At 43.6% G+C, this 12,308-nt stretch overlaps 1 protein-coding gene across 1 annotated transcript in view; it reads left to right on the forward strand.

Moving 5' to 3' along the window:
* LOC139410039 (A disintegrin and metalloproteinase with thrombospondin motifs 6-like) overlaps positions 1 to 12,308 on the forward strand; it is a 315,470-nt gene that overhangs the window by 299,414 nt on the left and 3,748 nt on the right. Inside the window, exons 19-23 of the mRNA XM_071155470.1 lie at positions 2,338 to 2,476; positions 4,698 to 4,827; positions 6,860 to 7,064; positions 7,243 to 7,419; positions 11,821 to 11,977. Coding sequence (XP_071011571.1) covers positions 2,338 to 2,476; positions 4,698 to 4,827; positions 6,860 to 7,064; positions 7,243 to 7,419; positions 11,821 to 11,977 — 808 coding nt within the window. The remainder of the gene's footprint in view (positions 1 to 2,337; positions 2,477 to 4,697; positions 4,828 to 6,859; positions 7,065 to 7,242; positions 7,420 to 11,820; positions 11,978 to 12,308) is intronic.

The raw sequence follows: 12,308 nt of genomic DNA on the forward strand, positions 1-12,308 counted from the left end.
CCTGTCCACAACCTCAAACAGTCACACTCCAAACTCCACTATGGCCAAGACCAAAGAGCTGTCAAAGGACACCAGAAACAAAATTGTAGACCTGCACCAGGCTGGGAAGACTGAATCTGCAATAGGTAAGCAGCTTGGTTTGAAGAAATCAACTGTGGGAGCAATTATTAGGAAATGGAAGACATACAAGACCACTGATAATCTCCCTCGATCTGGGGCTCCACAAAATAACTTTGGAACCACCAAGGCTCTTCCTAGAGCTGGCCTCCCAGCCAAACTGAGCAATCAGGGGAGAAGGGCCTTGGTCAGGGAAATGACCAAGAACCTGATGGTCACTCTGACAGAACTCTTGAGTTCCTCAGTGGAAATGGGAGAACCTTCCCGAAGAACAACCATCTCTGCAGCACTCCACAAATCAGGCCTTTATGGTAGAGTGGCCAGACGCAAGCCACTCCTGCTTGGAGTTTGCCAAAAGGCACCTAAAGACTCTCAGACCATGAGAACAAGATTCTCTGGTCTGATGAAACCAAGATTGAACTATTTGGCCTGAATGCCAAGCGTCACATCTGGAGGAAACCTGGCACCATCCCTACAGTGAAGCATGTGGGTGGCAGCATCATGCTGTGGGGATGTTTTTCAGGAGCAGGAACTGGGAGACTAGTCAGGATCGAGGAAAAGATGAACGGAGCAAAGTACAGAAAGATCCTTGATGAAAACCTGCTCCAGACCTCAGACTGGGGTGAAGGTTCACCTTCCAACAGGACAACAACCCTAAGCACACAGCCAAGACAACACAGGAGTGGCTTCGGGGCAAGTCTCTGAATGTCCTTGAGTGACCCAGCCAAAGCCCGGACTTGAACCCGATCGAACATCTCTGGAGGGACCTGAAAATAGCTGTGCAGCAACGCTCCCCATCCAACCTAACAGAGCTTGAGAGGATCTGCAGAGAAGAATAGGAGAAACTCCCCAAATACAGTTGTGCCAAGTTTGTAGCGTCATACACAAGAAGACTCAAGGCTGTAATTGCTGCCAAAGGTGCTTCAACAAAGTACTGAGTAAAGGGTCTAAAATGCTTATATAAATGTGATATTTAAGTTGTTTATTTTTTATACATTTGCTAAAAAAACAAACACTTTTTTTCACTTTGTAATGGGGTATTGAGTGTAGATTGATGAGGGGGGGGGGGAAACATTTAATCCATTTCAGAATAAGGCTGTAACGTAACAAAATGTCGAAGAAGTCAAGGCGTCCGAATGCACAATACATTGAACTCAATGTGTATTTTTCACCATGTAAGGTAGAAAACAGCCTTCTTGGTCCATGTGCAGTTAACCGATCGCTGCAGCTGTACATAGTCTATCGGTAAATAGCCCACCCATTTTTACCTACCTCATCCACATACTGTTTTTATTTATTTACTTTTCTGCTCTTTTGCACACCAATATCTCTACCTGTACATGACCATCTGATCATTTATCACTCCAGTGTTATTAATCTGCAAAATTGTAATTATTCGCCTACCTCCTCATGCCTTTTGCACACAATGTATATAGACTTCCCTTTTTTTCTACTGTGTTATTGACTTGTTAATTGTTTACTCCATGTGTAACTCTGTGTTGTCTGTTCACACTGCTATGCTTTATCTTGGCCAGGTCGCAGTTGCAAATGAGAACTTGTTCTCAACTAGCCTACCTGGTTAAATAAAGGTGAAATAAAATAAATACAAAAATATAAGGGTAAATGGTGTATTCTTATTTATCAGGATGCCTACACCTCTGCTTTTACTACAGGTGGTGGCAGCATATGACTCTCCAACCCAGCTCCTCTTTAAATGTTACATTTCTCCTATTTTTCAATGTAACCACGTCGGCTGACATTCTCTTTAAGTGTTTGAGAACCAAATGCTTTTCCCTCCCCATCATGTAGACCTTGCACATGCCATGTGATAAGTTGGAATTTTCTATACTTGTATAGAATCAAAGTTAACCTTCTCTGTTCCGTCTAGTAAAACATATTAGCTGACCTGACATATGAGGGCGGTGGGCATTCCATAGAATGGGAGGATCATAGTATTAATACATAGTTATTGTATACATTACATATATAGAGTGGTGTGGGCATGTGGGCTGAGCAGACATTTAACGAAAAACATTTTGAAAAACCACAACAACAAAAAACCACAAAGCAAAATACGATAAAGTTTTGGGTCAATTCCATTTTACTTGTTTCATTTCGGATGATTTCAATTCAGGACCTGCACTTAAAATGAATTCATATGGAACTGAAGCCAACGCTGCAAATGTGATAAATCAAACCATGTCTTCCTCTCACTTCCAGGTTCTTCTCCAGGAGCAGAACATGGGGATCCGTTATAAGTTTAACGTTCCCATCCAGAGGACAGGAAGTGGGGACAATGAGGTGGGCTTCTCCTGGCACCATCTGGCCTGGTCCGACTGCTCCGCCACCTGTGCTGGAGGTATGCAACTGCAACAACCAACCACATGCCCATATATGGCTTTGACCTGGTCATTTGGCACCAAACAAGAGAAAACATTTTGAAACGGGGTACTTGAAGTTATCCAATGCTCCCAGTCCAATAAAGAAGCACATTTTTTGCTTTCTGTTGCAAAACGCTATGGCTATGTTCAACATTGTGCCCTACGGAACACAATACTGTAAATATGGAGACTGTGGGGAGCATGGGTTTAGGTGTCAGAGATCTATGGCTTTTTAAAAGTGCTGTTTTAGCTATCTGGTAATGGAATATGGTTACACACTGTCGACATTTTTATTGTTTTCTTTACAATAACAGTAGCTTTCTCCAACATGAGATACATTGTGTCTTGTGTGTCTTTCCAGTCCGGACCAACCAATACTTATCGAAATACTGGAGAATACTGTGGGGTAACCCAGTATGATAATTTCACATGGGTTTGTAGGATCATAACTTTATTGCTTTCTAAATGTAATTTCAGCTTTTAAGTCAAACTTAATATGCGTTTTCCATATTTAAACCAGGCACATGAATATGGTGTAATTTCTATGAATGAGCTGCTTTGCATATCTTCGGGTTAACCAGGGCTAGCTAGCATACAATCTGGCTTGCCAGAGATACTACGGTCTGCCGCTCGAAAACCCTTGTCCTACTGCATGCTGAAACCTCCTCACTCTGAAACCACAGCGAAATGTCGACCACTGCCTCAAGAATGACTAAACCAACTAATTTGAACCCCAAAAGCCATGGGCTTTTATGAAGAAATAAATACTGTTCCTCTCCAGCTGTCGAGCATGGCCACTAAAAGCCTTCAATATTCGAACAAAGAAGACATACACAGAACTGAAAAAGACCCCAAAATAGAGCTCCTGGGAAAGGAGATCTGTGCAAAGAGCTACACATATCATATCATATAGATGTTTATACCGTAGCATTGTAATATGTATATGACATTTTGGCTTTTGGGACTTCTACCAAGCAACACTTTATTTACAACATATCAAAATCAGCATAACAGATCCGTACGTTTTGGATGTGGGCCTTCAAATCATATAGCCGTTGAATTTAGCTGACGCTGCTAATCGTAACATTTCAGTTAATGCATCCCAGTGCTAACACAGCCTTTTAAAAACACCTTCGGGCATCCAGGCAACTTCACTACCCTCTCCAAGCATGATACTTTAACACCAATCCATATATCAGCTGTACTATGGGTGTGTATACCACTATACAAATGCCACTATACGAAGGAAAGCAAGCAGGCACGCACTCACACTCGCTCTCTGTCACCTTACGCACACGTGCATATCTCCTTGCACCAGTCAGACCAACATGGCGTTCACCTCGTCCCCTGGCTCAATTGATACTGCATATACAGCCTGGGAAACAGTGTGCAACAAAGTGAGTACTTGGCATCGGTTAAAATCGAGGCGGAAGAGAGCCTGCTACAGCTGCATGGCACAATCAACATAAATGGTCTATCACCGGGACCATCCGATTTCCCCAACTCACCTCCTTGGTCAGTGTGCTGCTCGCACTTCAAAAATCCAAAAGGGGAGGTTCTAAGGGTTCTGCTAGGTAGTGACGATGGACGGAGAGATCAGCCAATTAAAATCAGCGGTTGTGTCGTCCGCTCCTGCCACAGACTTCCAGTCAAGTCCCGTTCTGAGGCGCTTGGAAACCAGACGTCTTGGCAGAGCAAGAGCCGGTTGGTGGGCAAGATTAGTATGGTGTAGGTCCTAGGATATGTCCGATGGGACCCCATACACACACACACACACACACACACACAGAGAGTTGGGTGACAGCGATACGGTCGTCCTCAGACTCTACGCCAGCAGTCAAAGTAAAGAGCTGCTCCGTAAAAGTGATTTTTTGACCAACATATCCTGTAAGGCACCAGGCATTTACACATCTGGGTTTACCACAGACTGAGACCATCCCTTAAGTCTCCACCCAAACACAGACACACTGCACCGTAGGGAGCTGCCTGCTGCACTCTGGTTCATGTGCAGGAGAATAAGAAGGTGATTTCGGTACTGTATTTTCTTACATTTTCAGGAATCCAAAGTTAATCAGGGAAATGGGTGTCGTGTGTGTGTTTGCTCCCCTTCTCAAGTCAGGGTTCCCAGGAAGTGATGCATCAAACAGGAAGAGGCTGGACAATAACTGGGTGTTGTGCGTGTTCCCCCTTCTCTGTTAGGTTCTCAGAAGCAGGAAGTGCTGTGTAAGCGTCTGGATGATAACTCGGTGGTGCAGAACAGCTACTGTGACCCAGACAACAAACCTCCGGAGAACCAGAGGTCCTGCAACACTGAACCGTGCCCTCCGGAGTACGTACAGTAAGACTTTCATCTACAATACAGGACAATACGGTTCAATTCAATACTATACAGTGGTCATGTACAGTATCTGCCCCCCCAGAGTATGTAAGACTACCAGTCACTCTCAAACTCTCACAATACAATACAATGCCATACAATGTAATACAATCCAATACAATACCATACAATGTAATACCATACAATGCAATACAATACATTACAATACAATGCAATACAATACAATACAATGCAATACAATACCATACAATGTAATACAATACAATACATTACAATACAATGCAATGCAATGCAATACAATACCATACCATACAATGTAATACAATACAACACAATACAATATATTACAATACAATGTAATACAATGCTATATAATACAATGTAATACAATACAATACAATGTAATACAATACAACACAATGCAATACAATACAATGCAATCAAATACAATGCATTGCAATAGAATGCAATACAATGCAGTGGTCACGTACAGTACCTGCTCCCCAGGTAAGACCCTCAGACTCTATTAACCTAATGTCCATCTTGGAAAAGAAAGATATCCTGCTAAACTATGCTGGATGGGTGTACTGTATGCTACCTTGGCTCACAGGAAATACTAATACTGGTGTTGGACCACTTATTACATACAACCAGAGACCAACCAATAGTCGATAGTGGGTGAAGTGGGTTCAGAAGACTACACAAGCGTTTAGGTCTATCCTAAGCTCCAGTTAAGACTATTTCGTAGAAAAACGATAACGACTTGCTATATTAATTTGCCTTCAAGGAGTCCCTTAGCTGTAAAATGTGTTTTGAAGAAAATGCTAAAATAAAACGGCAATGATTTATAACTTCATATGTTAACTCTTTTCGAAGCTTGTTTTATGCCCAAGAATGAAAATGCTGAAAATGACCACCTGCGTTTAATTGTATTGGCTAGCTTACGCTATGAACCGTCGAGGGATAATGTACGCGCGAGCGCGTGTGTCTGTCTCTGTGTGAGTGAGTGGTGAGTGCACGCATCCTTGAGAGTGTGTGTGTGTGTGTGTGTGTGTGTGTGTGTGTGTGTGTGTGTGTGTGTGTGTGTGTGTGTGTGTGTGTGTGTGTGTGTGTGTGTGTGTGTTGTGGCCAAAAACACTTAGCCTCTCTGCAAGGGCTGAGGGAACGGTCAGACAGAGTTCAATCATGTCTCAGATGTTCAATTGGAGAAAAAAAAGGATGAAATACTTTTGGCCTATGGGCTGAAGCCGTCTGCCAACAGTGATGTGTGTGTATATTTGGGTGTAGATGAATAAGTCGTTACGGTTAGATGGACATCTGTAATGAACTGATATGAAGCCCATTCCTGGCTTCACTCAATGCCCAAGAAAGCTATATTTGAACTCATCAGCTCACTCCATTAATAAGGGCCAGGTTGACATAGGAACAAACACTATCTATGAGTATTCAGCTTGTTAGTGGATTCCTTTTCTTCTCTCCTCTCGGACAGCCCTTGTTGCCCGTTGCCGTATCTAAGTGAACTGCTACAGTTTTCCAATCAGGAAGGCAAACATAGTGTCCACAGTCAGGGAGAGTACTGGATCAACATGAGCGTGTAAACATGATTGTTTTAGAATACCCAGCATGGCATGGGCGGGGGTGGGAGGGGGGGGGGGGGGCCCAGATGTTGGGAGACAATGTTAATTCTCTGTACATTCCTGTGGAATGACGTAAGCCGGATCAGGAATGTAACGTCTCCCAGTCGCTGGATGTCTGTGTCGGCTGTGTTCTGACAACATGTTGTGTAGTTTGAAAAATGTGTTGCCCTTAATGGGAATTAGTCTTGGCAGTGCACAAGAAAATATTTCCTCCAGAATATACAATTGAAGCGTATTATCCCATTTGTGATACTGCATAATACTGGGGGCCATATGAAAACACATCTGACCCATATGGTTCCAATGGGACTGTCCTCTTAAAGTGACAGTCCCATTGTTGTTCTGTTCCAGTCGTTGTTCTAATGTTGGTGATCGTGCTGTTGTAGGTGGTTTATCGGCGACTGGTCGGACTGTGGGAAGACATGTGGCGGTGGGATGCGGACTCGGACGGTTCTGTGCATCAGGAAGATGGGGCCTGCCGAGGATGAGACCCTGGAGGACAGCCACTGTCTGACGCACCGACCAATAGAACGAGAGGCCTGCAACAACCAGTCCTGCCCCCCTCGGTGGGTCACTCTGGATTGGTCAGAGGTAGGAGAAGGGCCGCCTCTTTTTACATCCCAGCGGGGGGAATCAAACAGTTTTGTCCCCTGGGAATGCTTTGTGGGACAGCAGCAGTTGTAGTAGGGAACTAGAAATGTTTCATGTAGAAAAAAAGTCAAAGGTGAATAGTTTTATTGAGCTCGTCTGTTCTTCCTTCTGCTCCCAGTGCACGCCCAAATGTGGCCCTGGGTTCAAGCACCGCATTGTGCTGTGTAAGAGCAACGACCTGACCAAGACCTTCCCGCCCGCCCACTGTCCCTCCCACAGGAAGCCCCCCGTCAGGACCCGCTGTAGTCTGGGACGCTGTCCGCCACCTAGATGGATCCCAGGGGAATGGGGACAGGTAGGATTGGCTCCCCCTTCAGAAATCATTGCTTCCTTTCACTTTTCATTGCTTCAATATGTCTTGAGACCAGGATTTCAATGTGTTTGTACCAAAGGCAGGTAAACAAAGCTATTCTAAGAAGAACAGACTCCAAATCCCCTGTTTTGGTGAACAGCCAACATAATTTATGGCTTGATCATAAACTGGGGTCCCTAGAGAGCTGATCACGTGTGCCGGTCCAACCTGTCTGTCTGGCTGTGTTGTGCGTGCGTGTGTGTGTGTGTGGGACTGTGTGCTGCGGCCCCAGTCAGATCTCAACCATACCATCAACACGTGTCTGGCCCCTGTGCCCACCGGGCCACCAGGCTTACCCTCCCTTCAGATCAGGCTCTGTGGAGCCTCACATCCCAGCCTGCATGTCATCTCCTCCCAATTAGACTGCCTTTATTAGGGCCCAGGCCGGCCCTGACAGATGGCCCACGTCAATGGAGGGTCTTAAGTGGGATTTGAACCAGTGACCTTTTGGCCTCCGGCAGCGAAACCGGGGAGTGAAGCACGACCTTCACAACAAGCTGCCCTTTCTATGGCTCAGGGAGAGGAGAGACAGGGGTGAGAGACAGGAGGAGGAGGAGAGGGTGAAAGGTGTAATTATAGAGGGGGAGGGAGGGGGAATGAGAGGAGGGAGAGAGGAATGGGCCAATGGGAAAGAGAAAGAAAGAGATAGAGAGAGAGGTATATACATCTCTCCTTGGCCAGTGCGTGAGAAAGTCCTTGGTCTAAACAAACTTAAAGCTCTGGTGTTACTGGTATATATTAGACCCAACAACCCTGTTGTTTGATGGGCTGATTGAAGTGGGAGCACCGGGTGATGTTGTTATGAGAACCTGGGACCAGAGCCCATGACCTCTAACCCCCCACAGTTCCTTTAATACCACAACAAAGTCCACCACAACCTGGTTAGGCCCCTAAATAACATCCAGGTACAGCTAGAAGCCTTCTACTACAGAACCTGAGAAATTCTCTTGTTACAGACAAGTAAGAGAAGGGAAGGGGGGAAACCTAGTCAGTTGGTCAACTGGATGCATTCAACTGAAACGTGTCTTCCGCATTCAACTCAACCCCTCTGAATCAGAGAGGTGCGGGGAGCTACCATAATTGACATCTACGTCTTTGGCGCCAAGGGAACAGTGGTTTAACTGCCTTGCTCAGGGGTAGAACGGCAGATTTTTACCTTGTCAGCTCGGGGATTCGATCCAGCAACCTTTACGGTTACTGGCCCAACGCTCTAACCACTAGGCTACCTGCTGCCCCAGAGAACTACTACGGTACAGATAATAACATTGACAGGAGAACTGTTATGTTGGACTGATAACCCTGGCTGATGTACAGTAGTTAACTAGATGTTTCCAGCTGATGCAACTAACTGCATGTCTCTTGTGTCTATAGCTGGTCGCTACCATCTCTCTGTTCTAATGTAAACCAGCTGACTGCAGTCTGACTGATGCCCATTAAATAATTACTACTGTGTCACATTCCTCCCATAATCGTCTGTGCATGTCGAATGTTCATTCTATTTATTTACACGTTCATTCTATTTCTATGCACGTTCACTCTATTTATTTACACGTTCATTCTATTTCTCTGCACGTTCACTCTATTTATTTACACGTTCATTCTATTTCTCTGCACGTTCACTCTATTTATTTACACGTTCATTCTATTTCTATGCACGTTCACTCTATTTATTTACACGTTCATTCTATTTCTATGCACGTTCACTCTATTTATATACACGTTCATTCTATTTCTCTGCACGTTCATTCTATTTCTTTACATGTTCATTCTATTTATATGCACGTTCATTCTATTTCTATGCACGTTCATTCTATTTCTCTGCACGTTCATTCTATTTCTCTGCACGTTTATTCTATTTCTATGCACGTTCATTCTATTTCTCTGCACGTTTCATTCTATTTCTCTGCACGTTCATTCTATTTCTCTGCACGTTCATTCTATTTCTATGCACGTTCATTCTATTTCTATGCACGTTCATTCTATTTCTATGCACGTTCATTCTATTTCTCTGCACGTTCATTCTATTTCTATGCACGTTCATTCTATTTCTATGCACGTTCATTCTATTTCTCTACACGTTCATTCTATTTATATGCACGTTCATTCTATTTCTCTGCAGGTTCATTCTATTTCTATGCACGTTCATTCTATTTCTATGCACGTTCATTCTATTTCTCTGCACGTTCATTCTATTTCTATGCATGTTCATTCTATTTCTATGCACGTTCATTCTATTTCTCTACACGTTCATTCTATTTCTATGCACGTTCATTCTATTTCTCTGCACGTTCATTCTATTTATATGCACGTTCATTCTATTTCTCTGCACGTTCATTCTATTTCTATGCATGTTCATTCTATTTCTATGCACGTTCATTCTATTTCTATGCATGTTCATTCTATTTCTATGCACGTTCATTCTATTTCTCTACACGTTCATTCTATTTCTATGCACGTTCATTCTATTTCTCTACACGTTCATTCTATTTATATGCACGTTCATTCTATTTCTTTGCACGTTCATTCTATTTCTATGCACGTTCATTCTATTTCTATGCACGTTCATTCTATTTCTCTACACGTTCATTCTATTTCTATGCACGTTCATTCTATTTCTATGCACGTTCATTCTATTTATATGCACGTTCATTCTATTTCTCTGCATGTTCATTCTATTTATATGCACGTTCATTCTATTTCTATGCACGTTCATTCTATTTATATGCACGTTCACTCTATTTCTATGCATTTCATTCTATTTCTCTGCATGTTCACTCTATTTCTATGCATTTCATTCTATTTCTCTGCACGTTCATTCTATTTCTCTGCATGTTCATTCTATTTATATGCACGTTCATTCTATTTCTCTGCACGTTCACTCTATTTCTATGCATTTCATTCTATTTATATGCACGTTCATTCTATTTCTCTGCATGTTCATTCTATTTATATGCACGTTCATTCTATTTCTATGCACGTTCATTCTATTTATATGCACGTTCACTCTATTTCTATGCATTTCATTCTATTTCTCTGCATGTTCACTCTATTTCTATGCATTTCATTCTATTTCTCTGCACGTTCATTCTATTTCTCTGCATGTTCATTCTATTTATATGCACGTTCATTCTATTTCTCTGCACGTTCACTCTATTTCTATGCATTTCATTCTATTTATATGCACGTTCACTCTATTTCTATGCATTTCATTCTATTTCTCTGCATGTTCACTCTATTTCTATGCATTTCATTCTATTTCTCTGCACGTTCATTCTATTTCTCTGCATGTTCATTCTATTTATATGCACGTTCATTCTATTTCTCTGCACGTTCACTCTATTTCTATGCATTTCATTCTATTTCTATGCCCGTTCATTCTATTTCTCTACATGTTCATTCTATTTCTCTGCACGTTCATTCTATTTCTATGCACGTTCATTATATTGCTATGCGCGTTCATTCTATTTCTCTGCACGTTCATTCTATTTCTCTGCACGTTCACTCTATTTCTCTGCACGTTCACTCTATTTCTCTGCACGTTCACTCTATTTCTCTGCACGTTCACTCTATTTATATGCACGTTCATTCTATTTCTCTGCACGTTCACTCTATTTCTATGCATTTCATTCTATTTCTATGCATGTGCATGCACTGTATGTTTCTGTGTGTTCGGACTCAGTCACTTAAACAGTTCAGGAAGGCCATTCTACTTATCTTGGCTTTTCAACTCTGTCTGTCTGTCTGTCTGTCTGTCTGTCACTCACTCACTCACTCACTCACTCACTCACTCACTCACTCACTCACTCACTCACTCACTCACTCACTCACACACACTCTCTCTCTCTCTCACTCTCTCTCTCTCTCTCTCTCTCTCTCTCTCTCTCTCTCTCTCTCTCTCTCTCTCTCACCTTTCTCTTAACGGTGACTTAATAGGATGAGCTACTGTGTCCGTAGTGATTAGTCAGACTCGCTGAGTGTCTGCCGAGAAGGCAACAGGGGTGGGGGGGCAGTGGGAATCTGCACACTCAGACTACGCTAAGCTAAGCTTGGCCCATAGAGGTAACCTTTTGGTTACTGGCCCAACGCTCTAACCGCTAGGCTACCTGGTGCCCCATTTTCAATAAACGCCATCCACATTACACTGCCAGACAGCAGTAAAGGGCTGTTTGACTGTGCATAGGACTCAGTCACTATAGGTTATAACACATGGGTGTGAGTTTTAACAGTGTGGCCTTGTTGAGGGTGAATAACTCTGTGTCTTTTGACTGCGGTATGTGGTTAATAATGTGGTCCAGTGTTTGGCGCAGTGTGATTGATAATGTGTGTGTGTGTGTTTCACCACAGTGCTCAGCGCAGTGTGGACTGGGCCAGCAGATGCGGACGGTGCAGTGTCTCTCTTACACGGGCCAGCCCTCCAGTGACTGTCCCGAGGGCCTCAGGCCCACTGCCATGCAGCAGTGTGAGAGCAAGTGTGACGCCATGCCCATCGCCAATGGTGACGGTGAGTACAGAACACACGCACACACACACACACACTCACACATACACACGGAGCCCTCACCCACCGAACACACACCACATTCATCTCCCCATTGAGGTTGAGCTGGCTGCGGGTCAGAGCAGCCTGGACCCTCTATCCTATGCCTGCTATGATGGATGTGTGTTAGGATGCCTAGGGACAGGACCAGGCAACACGCCGATGAATGGAAACGCTGAGCAGGTGTGTGGAGACGCTAGCGGCTAATGGGATTAGCTTCAGGCTAATTGTCCCCGTACAGACAGACAGAGAGACGGATAGCATTGAGAGCATGTCTCCCTCCCAGGCCACAGCC

The sequence above is a fragment of the Oncorhynchus clarkii genome, chromosome 5 (genome assembly GCF_045791955.1).
Source record: "Oncorhynchus clarkii lewisi isolate Uvic-CL-2024 chromosome 5, UVic_Ocla_1.0, whole genome shotgun sequence".
Lineage (NCBI taxonomy): Eukaryota > Metazoa > Chordata > Actinopteri > Salmoniformes > Salmonidae > Oncorhynchus > Oncorhynchus clarkii.